This window comes from Tiliqua scincoides, chromosome 1 (assembly GCF_035046505.1).
Source record: "Tiliqua scincoides isolate rTilSci1 chromosome 1, rTilSci1.hap2, whole genome shotgun sequence".
NCBI classification, from domain to species: domain Eukaryota; kingdom Metazoa; phylum Chordata; class Lepidosauria; order Squamata; family Scincidae; genus Tiliqua; species Tiliqua scincoides.
Window position 1 is genome coordinate 79737029 of NC_089821.1, and position 20283 is coordinate 79757311.

At 41.5% G+C, this 20283-nt stretch overlaps 1 protein-coding gene and 1 pseudogene across 1 annotated transcript in view; one reads left to right on the forward strand and one right to left on the reverse strand.

Moving 5' to 3' along the window:
* Positions 1–20283, forward strand: part of PDIA5 (protein disulfide isomerase family A member 5) — a 188806-nt gene that overhangs the window by 112762 nt on the left and 55761 nt on the right. Inside the window, exon 11 of the mRNA XM_066633209.1 lies at positions 1072–1208. Within this exon, the coding sequence (XP_066489306.1) occupies positions 1072–1208 (137 nt within the window). The remainder of the gene's footprint in view (positions 1–1071; positions 1209–20283) is intronic.
* On the reverse strand, positions 4655–4774 carry LOC136637740 (5S ribosomal RNA; annotated as a pseudogene).

The window sequence follows — 20283 nt, forward strand, 5'->3', positions numbered from 1 at the left end:
GTGTGTCAAGGGATAACCAGCACAGAGAAATTGCCATTGCCACAACCTTCTACGCATCAAGGGATAGCTCAGAGGAGGAAGCATCGGATTTTGGAGATGCCGATGAACACTCTCTGTCACCCAGCCCCATAGACTTCGTTAAGATTTATTAAGTTCATTGAGTATATGATGAAGAGGGTACCCTGGAACCTAACCCCATTTTCACCATGGGCTCAGTGATTCAGTATCCTCTAATTTGGTATCCACTAGGTTTTCCAAGAACATAACGCTGGCAGATAATGAGAACAGAGTGTATTGCCCAACAGTTTGAATCCTTGCTCAGGAGGTTTGAGTACAAAAGTTAAGCGGATCTCATTTTTGGAGCATAGGGAGAGAAGGTGGCTTTACCATGAAATATGGGTTTCTGAGCCATTTAGCTTCTGTGGCAAATGAAAAGACACTCCATAAAGAGGCATAATTTGGAAGGGCTTTGGGGTACTGGGCACAAGTTTTGGATTGCTTTGCTTAATAAAGCTCAATTTCCTTCTCATTGCCTGGCTGCTACTGGTCACCTTTATGCTGGTTGCATTCCTGTATGTGCTGTGGTGGTTTGTTTTGTTTTTCCTTAGCTGGTTGTAGTTTTATCTGTGTGTTCAGTTTTGATGGTGCTAGGTATATTGGGATGAAAGGTGTGTGTTTGTAAGAACTTGATTCAGTTCTGTGAATTACAAAGTCTGTTTTGTATGCTTGTTTTTGTAAACCATGTCATTATTGACTGATACTTCTGTATTCTTTTTCCTCTCTTTATTGTCAACTTGCAATGTATTAGTAATGGCAAAAATTGAGACTAATAAGCGTGCCTGCTGTTCCATTATAACAACACTTCTGTTTGTTTCATTATTTCTGTTGTTTTTATAGACTACTTTGTTGCCTCCTCCTGCCTCATTTTTTAGCTACATTTCAGACATCATCACCCTAGAGTGGTGAACTACACCCAAGTGTGTCAAGCAACCATTTACATTCTTGCGATCTAGTTGGCCAAGGCAGCTGCAATGATCTCTTAGGAGCTTTACCTCTGTTTTTGTTTTGCAGTCCTCAGCCACCTAAACCACAGACCCCAGAGATTCCCTGGTCAGAGGAGGATAATGCCGTCTATCACTTAACAGATGATGACTTTGACAAGTTTATCAAGGAGCATCCTTCTGTATTAGTGATGTTCTATGCGCCATGTGAGTTTGCATTTTCCTTCATTTGCACTTTCCCAGATTTGCACTTTCTTGGCTATGACAGTTTTCTAACATGCCTTGAAACTTGCATAAAGGAGTCTGCTAATAATAGGACAGATTTGTTCTCCCAAATGTATTGTAAAAATAATTAATTTGAGCTTGTTCATATGACTGTAAGTCAAGATTTAAGGAGCAGCACAGTGACAATTTGGAGACATAAGTTTCACTGAAATCAGACAAAAACTGCAAGTGGGTTGTGATCACATTTTTGAGCAGTTAGGAGGCATGGTGGGCTTGCAGAGAGGTCCACAGGCTCTCTGCACCCTCCATAGCAACCCTGGTAAGTTTCTTATATGTCCTTTTGTCCCTGATGGCGGTACTATCACAGGGGTGCCCAAACCCCGGCCCTGGGGCAAGGCCCCGGCCCTTGCGGCCTTCAAGGCCTCTCAATGTGGCCCTCAGGGAGCCCCCAGTCTCCAATGAGCCTCTGGCCCTCCAGAGATTTGTTGGAGCCCACACTGGCCCAACACAACCGCTCTCAGTGTGGGTGCGACTGTTTGACGTCTCTCATGAGATGTGGGATGAGGGCTCCCTCCACTGCTTGTTGTTTCCTTGAAAGTGCCTCTCCTTGGTAGAGGAACCCTAAAGTGTGTACCAGATTTTATCCTGGAAAGATGTGATGGATACATATTCAGATCTACTAACTGCTTTTCAGCTGACTTTCCCCAAAGTGCATTTGCATTTACACAAAACATTTCTTGCTTAGATCTGGTTATATAAACTGCACTTCACAGCTTTCAAGCATGCAGTGGGACGTTTTTATATTCATAAGCTTTGTGAATGCCAAACATTTAGGTAACATAAAATCATAGAAACAGTGTGTAGCTGCAGTCAGTGGAACTGATGTGTAAAGTGTGAAGCTGCCTTCAGAGTCTAACTTCTCTCTTTTTTCTGCCTCTTTCCTATTCCACAGTGAAACATGAATGTCTGTTGCATAAGTTATCATAGGTGGTGTGTGTGTGCCATCACTTGAGATGCTGAATTGCCACTCCCAGTCAGAATACACAATACTGGATGATGGACTAATGATTGAACTTAGCATATGGAAACTTCATATATTCTGCCTTGAGCACCAAAATGTCCTGAGCCAGATATGCATATCTCAGCACCAGTAGTTAATTTCAGAATATAGGTGCATGGGCTTAAAGCTGATTTAAACCTGCCTCATGACTTCTGAGATGTAAAAATGGATTGTGTTCATTTATGGTGAGGTAATGTACTCTGCACATGTTCAGAGACACCCTCTTTATTATGCATCCCAGAGATGTGTCTTGATACTGAAAATTTGTGCTGGCTCATTTTAAGTCCAATTCAATAATCCTTTTTCTTGCATCCTTTTGATATTAGGCACCTTGTCTATTTCTTTTTCCTTGATTATGTACTACTTTCATATCCTTACATACTTGTACAGTAGTGAGAAATCTTACAGGTTTCTTACGTGAGAGATGCACAAAGCATCATCACATTGCATTTGGATTTGTTATGCAATCACTGTTTCCAGCCCCAGTAGATCTACCCTTCTTACAGTTGCTAAAGTAACAATTGCCTAGACAGTGGGTAGAGATAGGACTTACCGTGTTTCCCCGATAATAAGACACTGTCTTATTATTTTTTTTGGACAGAAAAACACCAGAAGGCTTATTTTCAGGGGAGGGCTTATTTTAATGAACATTGACAGCAATTTTAATAAACAGGTAAATGTGAACAAATCATGCCCCCTGAGTTCTTCTTTTATCCTCCATCATGCCCCCTGAGTGCTTATTTTATCCTCCATCATGCCCCCTGAGTGCTTATTTTATCCTCCATCATGCCTCCTGAGTTCTTCTTTTATCCTCCATCATGCCCCCTCACTCCCGCTTACATACCGGGTTTTTATGTTGTCCTGCCTCAGCTCTCCTCCGCGGCACTGCTCTCAATGGCGCCAGCAAGCAAATCACTGGGGAAGAACAGGATGACGCGCTCACTGCTGCAGCTCTGATTGGATGCAGCTCGGAGCGCGGCGTGCGTTTCACCCGGGGGGGGACGGTGCATACAGAGGGTACCGTAATGTAGCGTGTAGCGCAGGGGATCACCTTCACTACAGTAGCAATCTCAATAGGGCTTATTTTCGGGGGAGGGCTTATTTTAGAGGAATCTTACACAGTAAGGGGAGGGCTTATTTTCGGGATAGGTCTTATTATCGGGGAAACACGGTAGTAAGTGGGCAGAGCCAGCAGGGGATTTGGGTCAGGGTATTTGGTGATTCGAATTAGGTCAGGGCTGGTGCCCTTGGTGTGGCATAGTCTGCAGGCGTTTTATTTCATCAAGGTAGCATATATAAGGTGGTACTGAACAGGGGGAAGAACTACTTCCACTGGCTCCAAATAATCTGATTTACAGCCCAATCCTATGCACGTCTACTCAGAAGTAAGTCCCATTAGATTCACTGGGGCTTACTCCCAGGAAAGTGTAGATAGGATTGGGCTGTTAGGCTGCAATCCTAACCATACTTTCCTGAGAGTAAGCCCCATTGAACCAAATAGGACTTACTCCTGAGTAGACCTGGTTAGGATTGTGCCCTTCTTCAATAAAACACCTGATACTGAATTCACAACCAGCCCCCCCCCCACACACACACAGACAGCACTCCCCTGCTGCTTTTCAAAAGACCACTGGGTACTCAAACAGGAGGATCCTAGGCCACCTTCCTTCCTTTCCAACATAAACCTGACCTTTTCATTTGCCCCTCTCAAACTCCAACAATTCTCACAAAGGGGTTAGAAGCAAAGAGAGTCCTAGCTGCACTGGGAGTTGAAGGGGCTTTAAGCCCTTCACAAACTCCATGTTGTTTGTCATCAGGAATTGGAAGGGAGCTAGTAGCTAACTCTGTCATTTAATAAAACAATGAGAGTATCCTAAGTGCAGTACTTAAATAGGAAGCATGAATTTGGTTCCTCTCTCCACTTTTAAACCAACAAATAAAGGAATGTTTTCTAAAGGAATTCCCTTCCCCTTGACTTAAGAATGGCTCCCTCTCTTGAGACTTTTTGGTGAGGCCTGAAGACCCTTCTGTTTAGACAAGCCTTCTGAGTTTTCGGCCTTTTTTAACATCTTTTCAAAATCTTTTAATATCTTTTTAAATACCTGGTTACAGGCCTGATTCTTTTATGATTTGCTGCTCTATGCTCTTTTTACCTGACTACTTTTTATCTGACTACTGTTTTTAGGATATGTTGTTAATATGCTTTTATCTGTTTTTAAATTATGTTTTTAACTTGTTTTAACCTTGTTGTAAGCCGCCTTGAGTCCCTCCGGGGAGAAAGGCGGGGTAGAAATAAAGTTAATAATAATAATAATAATAATAATAATAATATGGTTGGCGACCTTCAGTCTCAAAAGACTATGGTGTAAGCCTACAGCACCCAGTATTCCCAGGTGGTCTCCCATCCAAGTACTAACCAGGCCTGACCCTGCTTAGCTTCTGAGCTCAGACAAGATCAGATATGTGCAGGGTAACTGTTGCTACCTGCTATTAATAATAATAAAGGAAGAGTAATCTAGCATGCCCTTCTCCCATCTAGTGGCTGATTCACAAGAGGCTTTTAGGTACACTCTTGATTCTGCTAAAGCATGTGGAACTCAATTGTGAAAACCTGTTCAGTAATAGCATTGGTGGGGCTCCCACCAGCACAGGCTGAGAAGATTTTGAGCTTGAGGGCTTATGGATTACATTGAGCTATTAACTTCTGTGAGAGCAGCTCTGACAGAGCTGTTGTCTCTTACATTTACTCAAACATGACGTTGGTTCTGTATATTTAAGGAGTCTAGCAACGATCCTGTGAATATCTTTCCACCTTGATTCACCTTGGGTGCAATGAGAACTAACCATTGCTAGTGCTATGCTACCAGCAACCACAGCCACAACCACCAGGTCTTATCTGTTCTGCTGTGTTGTAATTGCAGAGATTTTAAAAATCCTGACAATATTTGATAGCTTTCATTTGCTCATTAACTATTTTTATTACAATTTACTTTCATAGCACAAGAATTCCAGGCTGTAACCTGTTCCAGTTTTTATGGTGTCTTAGGTCCTGTCTACTTGTTTCCAGCATTAAAGGCTTGTACAACAGCATTCCCCCACTAGCAGTCTAAAAATCAGCCTAAATGCCCTGATCAAATACTAAAAAGCAATTTAAATGAAGCAAAATTGTGTACATGATGCATGAAATATGATGGCCACAGAGTGTGATGTTCCAGGGTGAAGAAATTTGGCTCTGTTGTTGACAGAATTAGGATACTTAATGGTGCCAATTGCACAGGGCTCTGTCAGAATGTCAGAAGTGGCCTGCTTTCATGCAGATGGTGTCTGGACTAATCAGATAATTGTAAGGGTCATGCAGTTAAGGAGGGCTGTGGAGGATAAGTATTCTTATTGTTCTGTAAGAATTTGATCATGACCTGAAAAAGCTAGGTTCTTAATGCACTGTGAATCCCATGTGAAACTCTGCAGTGCAAAGTTCTCTTAAAATAATACAAGTCTCTGTCTCTCTTTGCCATATATAGGGAAGACAGCTCTGTAGAATCTTTTGGTACATAAGACATTCCATTTGTAAGACCTTTTGAAAGAGATCACCAAGGTTGCTAAGTGAAATACTCAAAAGCAAGGAAATGCCAACGCTTAATTAAAGACTGAATCATAGTGCAAAGCAACAAAGGAATTCTTCTACCACAGTAACAGTTGTAGGATAAAAACAGTTCAGATGCACAAGATTGTAAATTAGCAAGGGCAGGGGGGTAGTCATCTCAGTTTTGAAAAACTACTCTCCCTTTGTATTAATCATTTCACACTTTTGAAAAAAAAACCACAAAAACTAAAGGATAAGCTTTGTTTCTTGGAAAGAACTTTGTATGCTCATTTTTTTTTAAATTTGGCGTCAGAATTCTAGTCTCTCAAGTAAGGTTTAATGGTTGATTAGAACTGGTAATAGCTTAATCTACAACACAATCTTGTTATAACTTTACTGGAACTCAAGTCCACAAGAAGGACTCGGCAAACATGTAGAATCATCTTCATGGATCAATTAGTTGTACAAATCGTATTGTGTTCAGTTCTGGTCGCCGCATCTCAAAAAAGACATAGTGGAAATGGAAAAGGTGCAAAAGAGAGCTACTAAGATGATTACGGGGCAGGGGCACCTTCCTTATGAGGAAAGGCGTTTGGGCCTCTTCAGCCTAGAAAAGAGACGCCTGAGGGGGACATGATTGAGACATACAAAATTATGCAGGAGATGGACAGAGTGGATACGGAGATGCTCTTTACACTCTCACATAACACCAGAACCAGGGGACATCCGCTAAAATTGAGTGTTGGGAGAGTTAGGACAGACAAAAGAAAATATTTCTTTACTCAGCATGTGGTTGGTCTGTGGAACTCCTTGCATCAGGATGTGGTGATGGTGTCTGGCCTTGATGCCTTTAAAAGGGGACTGGACCAGTTTCTGGAGGAAAAATCCATTATGGGTTATGAGCCATGATGTGCATGTACAACCTCCTGATTTTAGAAATGGGCTATGTCAGAATGCCAGATGCAAGAGGGGGCACCAGGATGAGGTCTCTTGTAATCTGGTGTGCTCCCTGGGGCATTTGGTGGGCCACTGTGAGATACAGGAAGCTGGACTAGATGGGCCTATAGCCTGATGCAGTGGGGCTGTTCTTATGTTCTTGTGTAATTCCAAAAGTGTCATTTGGGAAATTGGTTCCAGTACAATTACAATTTTTTGATAGTGCATACACTTAATTGTGACACAGGTTTTGTGCACAACCATTGCTCACATCGAATTCAGTAATAGTAGCCTCCACCCCCCCAATGTAGAAGTATTACCTGGAAAATGAGAGCATGCCATTACTTACTTCAATTCTTAGATGAAGATTATCATGGGGGAAGGGAATCAATGCACGTTTATAGCAAAAGATCATGTAAATAAGATGAGGACACCATAAAAATTTGAACTGAGTTATGCAGTAAAACTTGACAGGTTACCTCATCAAATGTAAGAGAGTAGTAAGCATGGTTTATTATCTCCCCAATACATAACTTCTAAGTGTCATATAAAATAGTGAAAGTATTTTTAGGTATGGGGAAATCACATATTCCAAGGGCTGACTAACTTCAGTAGCACAGGGTGGGAAACTTTGTTGCCCTCTGAGCTTTGATTGGGCTTGTGAATACCCAAAGATCCAGTTCTGTGAGTGTACTGACTTACCTGTGCTTCCATACTTCTCTCTGCTATATCGTTGGTTGTTTGATAGTGTATTCTGTGCAAGATGCCTTGGGAATATGGCAGTATTCCTCTGAGGAGATGGTCCACCATGTTTTCCATCTATATCAGGGGTGCCCAAACCCCGGCCCTGGGGCCACTTGCGGCCCTCAAGGCCTCTCAATGTGGCCCTCAGGGAGGCCCCAGACTCTAATGAGCCTCTGGCCCTCCAGAGATTTGTTGGAGCCCACACTGGCCCGATGCAATTGCTCTCAGCTTGAGGGAGACTGTTTGACTTCTCGCGTGAGCTGTGGGATGAGGGTTCCCTCCACTGCTTGTTGTTTCACGTCTGTGATGCAGTAGCGGCAGCAAAGGACAGGCCAACCTTGTTTTGTGCAAGGCCTTTATAGGCCTTGAGGATTGCAAGACCGTCATTCATTCATATAAGTTCGTCTTTAATATATTCATTTATGTAAAGTTATGTAAATTTACTCAAATTTTAAATGTAAATTAATTCTTTTTTCCCCTGGTCCCCAACACAGAGTCTGAGAGACAATGTGGTCCTCCTGCCAAAAACTTTGGACACCCCTGATCTATATTATTGAAGCGTCTGCTAGTTTAAGCTGTGTTTCAGTAACTGATACCTAACTTGTATCAGTAACTGATACCTAACTTGTAGACAGGAGCTTTCCTGTCTACAAGTTGAGAGATACTTGGACAGTGGCATGTAGCAGTCAAACTGAAACTAAGTTTTATGGGATCAGCATGTTACGCTGATTAACAGCATATAAACTGTTAACATTTACAGGGGGTGTGACATGGAGCATGTGCCTAGTACACAGAAAGTGCAAGGCTCAATCTGTGGCATCACCAGCTTAAGAGAATATGTATATATAGCAAGGCTGGGGGAGACATCTATCTGAGACCTTGGAGAGCAGCTGCCAGCCAGTGTACAATACTGGGTTAGATGGACTAATGGTTTGACTTGGTATGCACAAAAAGCAGTAGCTACAACCTGGAATGTTGAGTTGTGTTGTTTTTGCTTTCCTACTGCCTGCATTGGGAACTAATTCTACTTCCTGCATTGGGAACTAATGGAGCTATCGTTGCTTTGTTCTGTAGTTGGCAATGAGATTCCTAGGAATTCATGGCCTCTTGGATCACAGACAGTATGTCAAATGGACAATAATATTCGCTGCTTATGTGCAAACTTTTGGAAAAGGCACTGAGTCATGAGGGAGGAATAAAAGAGTCCCAACAATGGCATACATAGGAGAGGCAGGGGGTGCAAATGCTCTGGGCGCTGTGCTTGGTGGGCAGCACTGTGACCCGCTCCACCTGAGGTATGCCAAGAACCACGCAGCCACTGTCAGTGTAGTTCTGTGCGACTGAGGAAAGCGGAGGAGGGGAGGGTGGCCCTCAGAGCAGTGAGAAATGGTGCGTGCAGCTTCTGGCTCTGATGGAGCCTTTTCACACCACTTCTAAGTGGCACAGAAGGCTCCATCAAAGTTTGGGCTACCTTCTCCTTTCCCCCTTTTTTCATAGGGGGAATGGAGGAGTCAACCATGTGGAAGTAATTGATGTGACGATAATGTCACCGCAATTACTTCTGGGTAGGGGCAGGGGGGGCAGCAAAGACCGAGGTGGTTCCGGGTAGAGAAAAGCCCATGCCCACCTCTGCTCCCCCAGTATAGCTATCTGTACAGTATATCATTGCACACACGCAAATGGCATTCTTGTTTGTTGATCCCTGTTTGCCCATGTTTGCTACTTCCATGGATCTAGAGACATGCAGGCTTCTGAATGGGAAGATAGGCTGACATAAGCAATCACTGTGTGCAGATCTTGCTGAAGTGGGCAACTGGTTCTGTTTTGATGCCCCTTCACAAGGTACCCAAGTCATTCTTGCATTTAGCATTAATTTCATGAATGTGAACTATAGCCAGTGCTTTAATGTGATCATCCTGTAGCACATGCAGAGAGTGTTTTTGTGTAATGCTAATCAATCACTCCAGGCTGTATTCAGAGCAATAAAACATCCATGGTGCCTATCAAGTGTGCATGATTTGCAGAAAAACAAGCTTTAAAGTGAATATGTAATTGAGATCAGTTGGGCATTAATGCAGGAAAAGCCATATGTATGTGTAATTAATATACATAGGGAGGAGTTGCTGACCAGGGTTCTAAATCTCATATTCTGGGAGTTGGACAAGCACAACTGCACTTGGACAAGTACTTCATCTGCAAAGTAACAACAAGCTCAATTTGCAGAATATGCATTGCAAGCTTTAGTTAAATGAGCCAGTGCATATTTGTATTTTCCTTTTCAGACAAAAGGGCTATGGCGTATAGTTCTGGTTACTAGATCTCAAAAAGGATATAGTGGAACTAGAAAAGGTGCAGAAGAGAGCAACAAAATGATACTTGGCTGGGGCATCTCCCTTATGAGGAAAGGCTATAGTATCTGGGACTCTTCAATCTAGAAAAACAGGGGGACATGACGGGGGACATGATTGAGACATACAAAATTATGCAGGGGATGGATAGGGGGATGTACCTTTCCCTTTCATACAACACCAGAACCAGGGGATAGCCACTAAAATAGAGTGTTGGAACAGTTAGAACAGACAAAAGAAAATATCTCTTTACCCAGCATGTAATTAGTCTGTGGAATCCCTTGCCGCAGGATGTGATGATGGCGTCTGGCCTGGATGCCTTTTAAAAGAGGATTAGACAGATTTCTGGAGGAACAGTCCATCACAGGTTACAACTGTTATGTGCAACTGCCTAGTTTTAGAAGTCAGAGTGCCAGATATAAGGGAGTGGCACCAGGATGCAGGTATCTTGTTGACTTGTCTGCTCCCTGAGACATTTGGTGGGCCACTGTGAGATACAGGAAGCTGGACTAGATGGGCCTTTGACTTGATACAGTGGGCTCTTCTTATGTTCTTATAGTTCCGACATGCTTGGTTGAAGCAGTGGGACCATCTGTCTAAGACAGTTAATTGTTAGTGTTGGGTTTGCAGCCATTCTGCGAACCTTTTCAAGATTCGTGGAAACAGCTACATCTTTTGTTCATGACATGACTGTTCTGTCTGCAGTCACAGAAACTTGCAAAATCCATTCAGTCTCTTCTATGCCTAAACACACAAGCTATAATAATACAAAATAACTGGGCTACTGAGATATTTGTATTAATATCTCACATTGAATACTTTTTCAAAACATTACTTGATGGGAAACAAATTTATCTTACAAATTAACAATAGCTATGCCTAGGGAGTAGTATACAGAGTGAACTGCACCATATGGGTTTAGAAATATGGATTATGTGTTCTCCCCTTCAGTGGCGTAGCTAATGAACATGTAGCCCAGTGCGGAGCTCAAAATGATGCCCCGTAAGTTATGTCACAACCAGAAGTGACATCACATCCGGGTTTTTTAAAAAGTGCAAACTGGGGGGAAACCTGCCTCCTCCATATTAACATCTTATTGGCTCTTAGAACAATCAGTCACACATGTCAGTTTTGAGTTAAAGAAATCCACTTTTTATTCCTTAAGGCAGTTGTGTTTTTGTTTTCTGGTTAATTGGCCATAACTTTTGATATAATACAGATATTCTGATGTGATTTGTTTCATTGCACTCTGCATTAAATTACCTTTCCAATTATATATGATGGTATTTGTACATTCCAAGATTTTCACAATTTTGGCCACTAGTGTCAAGCTTAGCTTGTTGCCCCCCTAAAGCTTGTTGCACCCTAAAGCAGATGTGACTACTACCCCCTGCACCCCCTTAGCTACGCCACAGCTCCCCTTTAACATTGCCTTCTCTACTCTTCCCAAATTGTTCAGTCAAAGAGTGTTGTCTTCCTTAACGTCTGTTAATGCTACATCTGGATCAGCTGGAGAGGTGCTAGATGAGCTTCTCTCCCCAGAATGGTCTGATAGATTGCTATGTTTACTTATTCTCGTAACCATCTCTCCATCATAATGGCAACTAGTCTCTTTATTTCACCTGTCAGGAGTTAAGTATTCATTTTTGCCGTGTGTGTCTGTGTCCAGATGTGAATGGAACTCTAGACCAAATGTTTATAAAATATTTCTGTGAACAAGCCAAAAAGGCAGTTATTACACAAAAGCAGTGCTTTCTAAGTTGTGTGGTTAACTATCATCTTTCACGTTATTTTTTTTTTTATTTGCCAGTGGGGGAATTGAAAAGTTGCCTGTCAATGTTACAGAGAACTTCCTGGAGGTACAGACTGCTCAGTAGTGGAACAGTCTGCCTTAAAAAGTGGTACACATGTGAAAAGTGGTCTTTAAATAAAGGATGGATAGCCATCTGTTGGGGATTTTGTAGTTTGTGGATAGCTTGCATTGGCAGGGGGTTGGACTCTATGATTCTGAAGGCCCCTTTCAATTCTGATTTCTTTCAACTCTTAATTCTCTGATTCTTCCCCCTTTCTGAAGTCTTGTTTAATTCCAAGTAATCCTTGTGCCTTGTTTTCTCAATTGTAAAATGTGAATAGACAAGAACTGGCCTCCTTTATATCAATGTGAGATTTCTGTTTAGCCCGTCTCTGAAGGGATCAATATAGGACTACATTGCAGCTAATTTCATACCATATGTGTTCAGTAGCCAGATAGCCAGATGGTAACTAGGCAGTTGAAACCTGGGCAATTGAGTCCGTTTGCCCAGGCTTATTTTATCTCACCACACTGACAAATCTCCTGCTACATCAGTGACTGAGAGCAGCATGAAATCTAAGTGATCTTATCTAGTACAAATGCACTTATCTTATCTTTTAAATGCACTCTTAGGTTGGGCAGTATGAAAGTACCTTGAGTATTCTCAGATATTACAAAATTGCCTCAAGTTAGTTACAAGATGTAGGTTTTAATTCTGGCTATCTTTATCTGTTTACATATCGTTATGTTTTATCCTTGGATTGCGCTTTGATCCATCATGTATTTTTAAAAAAATTATACGTTAAATTTTCTGCTACTAGGAAACTCAAAATGGCTTGCAACAAAAACTGAAACAGTCAGTAGAAATCATACAATTACCAAAAATCAGCAGCAGCGGTAAAAAACTACAACCAAAGCAAACAGAATCAGAATGGAGAAGGAAGCAACTAAATCAAGAGAGCCCAGGAAATGCCTACTCACCCAGACCTTGTAGTCTCAGTGTATCACACTCAGTGCAAATCCATTTATTCCACCTATCTTTCAAAGGCAATTTTTGGTCTTCTAACAGGTGCGCTCCATTCTGCTCAGCATCCTGTGTTCTATTGTGACAATCTCTTCCTAGAGAAAAGAATTAAAATCCCAAGATGTTGGGAGAAACCCCTTCGAGAATACCAAAACTCTCCCCAATACTGCAAATAACTGCTAATTAAAAACAATGCTCATCATTACCGACTGGTGCATCTCAAGAAACTGGGCATGTACCAGTCATTAAAGAAATGGGACCTCCATTTGCTGGAACTAACATTTATGCATTGCAGGACCGAAAGAGACTTTCCATTCAATATTATAGCCTTTACCTTGGTGCTTCTAGTGACTGATGAACCTATAAAACTATTTTGTATCATTAAAGCAGCTATATGTTTATGCCTTTTGAAAATGAATTTCCTCTCTTGCCTGGTGTGAAATACCAATTAACTTGAAATATGACTATAGTTATTTCCATTCCTAAAATCCTATACAGTCCCTTACTGCACATGATGGTGAACTGACTCATTAAACAGAATCTTACCAGCAAATCTTGGGTTAGCTTCTGGCACACCATGTGATCCACAGAGTGGTTTGTTTGTGATTAACATTCATGAACTCTAAAGTGTGCCCAGGTTATAACACCCTAAGTAGTCGAACTTTTAGGAATTTGGATGCCTTCCACGTGCATCAAATTCTTAATGTTTATGACATTTCAGCATACTTTGTTGTAATCCCAGAGCGCTGTATTGTAAAATTGCTAGTTATTTCCAAACAGTTTATCTGAAATGCAGAAAGTAAAATGCATCACAGAAATAACTGCTGTGGTATATTGTGTTTCACAAACAAGAGAGAATTGTAACGTTTTGTTTGGTGCAGGCTTTAAGAATACATACAGTATTCATTGTGGTGGTGCAAAATAGTATTTTTTTCCAGAGCCATTCATAGTTTGTAACAAGTGTGGCATGAGAAGATGAGGATGGATTCTGGGATAAGTATGAGGCATGTAAATAGCAACAGCCTGTATAGAACACTTGTAGAAGTGAACTTAAATGGAGCTGGATGATGTGTGAAAGAGATTGTAAAGTTTTTAATTTGGTGATCTAATTGGAACCATTCAAGTGAGGAAACAGATACCAGCTGGACAGTGCTTACAAAATTGCAGGCTCACTTCTTCCTCTTGGTTTATTTGTATTGCCAACTGTGATCAAGTGTTTAAACAGTTGGTGGCAACATGGCATCAAAAGGAGGTTTTAAGAGATTACCTATGGAGTTTTTCAGGGCTTTAGATGCTTATTCATTTCCCTTCTTTAATACAAGTGTCTTTTGTGATTTGAGATACTTTGGGTTTAGATGTAATGAAGCTGTAGATTTAGCATTGTGTGAATCAACTGAGGGAGTCTATGAGCTCCCACATGTGGCTTCCCGTGTGCAAAAAGAGAGCAAAACCTTGTTTCTTTCTGAAGACAAGCCACAGTTTAACATTAGGAACTGACTTGGGGAACTGTGCTCTAACTAGAATTAAAACAAACCAGGATATCACAGTTTGATCCTGACTTGACATCCTGGCTTGTTATAACCTTAGTTAACAAAGCACAGCCCCCCCCCAACTTTGTGTGTAATGCAGAACCATGATTTGTGTTAAAGAGAAAGCATGCTGTGTGACTGTTAGCACTAGTCTGAATCGGACTTTCATTCCTTGTTTATCTTATATATAGTTGAGGATATATGAGAGAGTATTTTGGGGGGTTATATCCTAAGTTAGTCTAAGATTTGCATATGCAGAAGTGACAGCACAGGGTTTTGTACACAGAAACCTAAGTGCAATCCTGATTTTATTTTGCACTTGTGCAGTGTTGCACAACACATTGCGTAAGATGTCTTTTGTAAAAGTAGCACCTCACCATTCTGCTATTCTTCTGCATATACTTGCACAACCACACATGGAACAGCATACCTTATTTTTTTTATTTATGAGGATCCTACTTCAAGTAGTGGACCACAGTCTTTGTACTTGTCGAGACATACAAATGTAGGAGTTGGCATTTTCCCAGTATTACTATTTTTTAAGAACATGAGAACCCTATACCCTGGCATCATAAGTCTTGAACTGGCAGGTGCCTTGTCCTAGTGTCTCACTCTCCATTCTACTATTACCACTACAACAAATGTTTCTATCTTGATGTTTAACCCTCAGGCAATTTGTAAGATGAAAAACAATCAGTCTAATATAAAAAGAACATAGATAACAAACACTTAGTAGGCCACAGGCTGCTCTCCTTTCTCAGGCAATGGTTTAGGAGCAGCAAGTAACAATTCTATCACATTGACTCTCTCCCATAGGCATTGCAAGCAGATAAAACTGCTAGATACTGTACTGTGCTTTCTCTGTTCCTAATTTCTAGCCTTGGTCTAGATTCCATCAGCTTCTGAATCTTCCAGTTCTTATTGGCTCTTTCTTGTCTTCCTGCTAACTTGCATCCACCTCTATTCCTTTGATCTTATTACACATGTGAGAGTGTTTACTCCTTTTTTTTTATCATCTGTTCCACAAACTGACTAAGTTTCAGTCTGCAAAGAAATTTCAGTGGTTGGGACTTTCAGTGCCTGTGTAGTCATCTGCCTCCCTTCTGGCATTTATTTAGAGACCAATTCTGAGCTCCTAGCATTGGCCCTATACCAGCACTGAGAGTTACAAACATGCTGTAAGGCACACCTGTGACACTCAGCACCAGGGCAGCACTGGTGCCGGCTCAGTACCTGTCCATGCTGAGCCCAGCACTAGCCAGAAGAGTAAGAGCTCCAGGCGGCAGAGAGTTTTGTTGGGGTGAGGGGAGGTATTCCAGTGCAGGGGGAAGGTGGGGCAGGGGAGGAAGCGGGGTAGGAGGGGGTGAGACTGGCAGAGGTCTGCCCCGCATCACCTGACAGCCCAACAGAGGGCCTTTGTGCCAGCAAAATAGCAGGCACAGACTTGAGTAGCCCAGTTGTGGGACCTGTGCCCTTACCTGGGGAAGGGGACAAACGTCTCCTTCCCCCGAGGAGGCGCCAGTGGCTGCCCGGCGCACACAGGATGCAGCGGCAACCACTTTGGTACTGCTACTAGCTCTGGCTGTGGGGCAGCTCAAGGTTGAGCTGTTATACTCTTAAAGATTAATATTAAAAACCAGAACACTTCTTGGTTTGGGGCATTGCTGAAAGACTTTCAGGGAGACTAAAATATACTTTGGGCAATGGGCCAGTAATTTGCCAGAAGTGGTGACCGCAACATCATTTGAGACCTTAGGCCTCACTAATTTGGCTACGTCCTGCTCCCCCCCCTTTTTTTTTTGATTCCACATGCTGGAAGCTTCAATTTTCTCATTACATTAACATAAATATGTGTGGCATGCAGCCATGGAAGAATGTGAAACCAAGATAATGAGTGCTAATGTTTCCCAAGTAGCTTGTCAATAGAAGGAATTTAATAATCAGTGTTTTGGGATCCTTCATCATTCACAAGTCACCATGTTGCTAGGGTATGAGAAATCAGAAATTCCATGTTCTTCCATATGTTTTGAGGCTTTTGGTGATCTGTAACTCTCGCTTGTCACATGTCCAGTCTCAGGGTTGAAATATAAGATGATGAGTCTGTGAACATATTTATTTATCTAGAATAATTCAATAGAAGAAGCAAAAACCAAGTGGCATGGACAGTGACATTTTGTATTCTCTAAAAACAGAGAATGAAGCATTTGAGACAGAATAATCCATAGATAGATAAAATAAGTTTCTAGTGTGTTCTTGGTATTTGGGTGGAATGAACAACTCAGCATTCTTTGTGCATTTTATTCAATAATTACACATTTAAAATATGGATATTGGATTAATTTTTAAAAGGAAGTAAATCTGTTGAACTGTATTCTGTGTCATTGGTAAAGCTTCCTTTATGTAACTCTTGATTCAGGCAGTATAGTGTAGATCCATGCTGGTAGTTACAAATTGTCTGTACTTTTAAAAAAGTGAATTTTGTCATCCTGTCCAGCTAATTGCGACTTGGCACTCCCTGATTTATTATTAAAAATATTTATATACTGCTTTTCAACAAAAAATGTTCACAATGCAGTTTACAGAGAAAATGAAATAATTAAATGTCTCCCTGTCCCAAAAGGGCTTGCAGTCTAAAAAGATGCAAAAAAACACCAGCAGCAATCATTAGAAAAGTCACTCCGCTGGGCTGAAGGAGGACAATTCCCTCTGCTAAATATGAGAGAAACACCATTTGAAGAAGTGCCTCTTTTCCCAGTTAGTATGGGTGACTTGAACATTTTTAAAGGTTCTGTTCAAGACACCCTTATGTAAGTTGATTTTTATGTGTGTCAAGCCAGCACACAATTCATCCAATTGACACTTAGAGGGTAAACTGAACCTGCAAGGAACAATGAACCGAACAAATGTTGCTTGCCATAGGCTAAATGTGGCATCGTGGTCAATGTACCTATGATATGGATGAATGGGTTTGCTTGCAGTTAGTCTTGATCAGGGATGGCATTTAAATAGTATTCTGGGAGTCTTGATTTCCAGTTATGCGATTAGATTGCATATTTTCAGATCTGTAGACAAAGCTCAGGGGAAGCTAATACTTGCTTTTTGCAGCTGGCATGGGTGTCCTTGCACTTGATTTGTGACCTTTGTCATTCCCTCTTGGAACTGGATATGTCGCTTTACCTCCTTAGTCTTCGGCTTTTAGTACAGCCATGTCAATATTCACTTAATGGAAAAGGGCATATCTTTCAAGAATGCACATCAAAGGTGTTTTTGCTATAAAATCTCCCTGGACAAACCCAGCGAACCTCATGCAGCACATCACATAGCATCTGGGTTAAGGGCATCTTGGATATATGTTTTTTTAAAATTTGTGAAAATGAAGGGGAGGTTAGCAGCAAGGAATCTCAAACTGTACAGACGGGTAATATGCAGTGGTTGGGAGGGATGTAAATAGAAAGATTCCAGAACCTATGCATTAATCGATGCCTGTTTCAAAAGAAGTGATGATAACAGATGAGGTTCTAGAGTTACTAGCAAATTAAAAATCAGTAAATTACTGAATCCAGATGGTATGCATTCAAGATTTCTTAAGGAACTCAAATGTGAAATTGCTGATTTTCTTTCAAAAATATATAACATCCTTTAAATTAGTTTCTGTGCCAGAGGACTGGGAAGTAGCTACTGTAGTATTGCTATCTTAAAAGTGGGGGGGGGGGTCCAGAAAATTGCAAGCTGGTTAGTGTAATGTCTGTTCCAGCTAGACCAGCAGAAAGCATAATTAAAGATAAAATTATTAAGTATATGGAAGAATTAGCCTTGCTGAAGGAAAATCAGTATGGATTCAGCAAAGGTAAATCATGGTAACTTGCTATCTAACCTTCTAGAATTATTTGAGAGTGTCCACTGCCATGAGGATAGAGGTGTTCCAAGTTATGTACTTGGATATTTGTAAAGCTTTTGACAAAGTTCTTCACCAAAGTTACTTAAATAAACATAGCAATCATAGAATAAGAGTACAGGTTCCCAAGCTTTTTAGCCCTGGGACCCACTTTTTAAAATGACACTCTGTCGGGACCCACCTAGCTTTATGAGAATAAAGAGTTTCTCTTTACCAGCCACTCAAGCCTCTGTTTTCATCCTTTTTATTATTGGGGTGGGGGGACCTTCTGAAGTGTGTGTTTGTCCACATTCATTAGATTGGGACCATTCTGATGGCCTTGTGTTCCTTTTGGCCTGCCCATCTAAGTGGACTGAGGCATGTCTGCCTACTCATGAGTAAAAGCACATGTGCTGCTCAGTTTTGGTTTTCCTAGAGGTCAATACATTTTCTTTGTCAGTGATCAGCTTGTCAGTTTAGCGATCAACCAAAAATTTGGTTTGCAATGCAGTTTGAGAACCGTTGCCCTAGTGTGATAATGTTCCTAAACATCATCTGAGAAAGTATCTCAGACACTTGTCACCTGTGGTCCTCAAAGTGTGTCTGAGCTTAGGGTGGTGAACTGTTTTCCATGACTTTATCTGTCTATTAAGTTTAGATACAGTTATTGTGTGTGTTTTTTACACACACACAGAGTTAGTGGTGTGGTAGGGCCTCACCCAAGCAATCCTAGAAGCATCATCAGTAGCTTAGCCTAGAGGACAGAACATCTGTTCAAACATGGGTTGGGTTTGGAAAGGCTCACAAAAATTACAAGTGGGTAAATGAGGCTGTTTTATTATCGTTTCACTCCTTGATGGTGACATTTAGATAGTTTTCTTCACATGTGTATCAGTAACCTTTACGTTCAGGAAGGAACAGCATTTTTGCTGTTTAACAGCCATTCACAGCACTGAAGAGCCAGCTCAAACTAAGCTTCATATTTTGTATATAATGGGCGGAATGGGACTGTGTGTTTACAGCAAAGCAAAATTGACACTTGTATGAACAGATACTGGCAGTATGATACTGCTCCAGTGCAGTTAATAAAAAATGACATGCCAAGGAAAACCAGACATTGGATGTTTTAGGGATGGCACCTAAATGGGCTGAGATGAAGGCATAGAATAGTGTTGCTTTCTTGGCACTTTCATTCCAGCCAGGATGCTTACTTTTGTCACCAAGGTTGCAGAGCCAGCTTGCTTATGAGCTGGGATGAAATGGCTGCTTTGACCAGCAGACTGGCAGGGTTTCCCCCTCCCCCACATCCAGTTAGTTGATTTCTGCCATCTGCAAGCTCTCATAGCTGACTGGCCAAGAGAGGAAGTAAGCCACTTGCCAAGGGAGGGCACCAAGTTCAGGCAGCTTTTTTGGTCCATCTTCCTGAAGAGCTGGGGCAGTGTCTGGTCACAGAGTACTTTCTTTATGAGGGAGAGAATGTCTGGTCATGGCACAATTCATGTGCAGAGGGGTGGTACATCCTCCTCATTCAAGGGCAGAGTTTGGGCTGAAGCTCTCCAAATGTGGCGAAGGGGGAAGATGGAAGAATGTCAGTATTCAATGCTGCCTCCCTATTTAGAGAGAGGCCACTCTGGTGCTTTTGTAAGGCAGCTCCATTGACAGGACAAGGAACTCATTCTGAGGTAGTCTTGAAGGTGCCATTATACCTTAAGGAGGGTATTTCTAAATTCAGGAAACCAAATGTACCTGGGTATAATGCCCTGGACTGAAGACCAGCCATCTAGTGTGCACCGAAGTACGATTCAAAGCATTAATCCGTAATGATGAAAACATGTATCTTCACCAGTCACTACGACACCAGTTACTGGTTGTATATAATGCTATACGACACCAGTCACTGGTTTCTTAGACCTAATCTAGCATACTATCTTGAGCTCGGATGCCAGGAAATCTCCATTTCAAATCTTACATCAGCCATGAAGGAACTCAGTGCCAGTGGGCAAACTAATCTTGTTCAGCTTCTAGTCCCACCTTTAGCAAGCAGGTAATAGCTCTGTCCCTACTTATACCTTGTTGAAGTTTGCTGAGTTGATGGACTTTTCTTAAGTCCATCTTTTCTTATAGATGGCAAAACTTATAGAAAGCAAAACCAGCCCTGTTATGGACT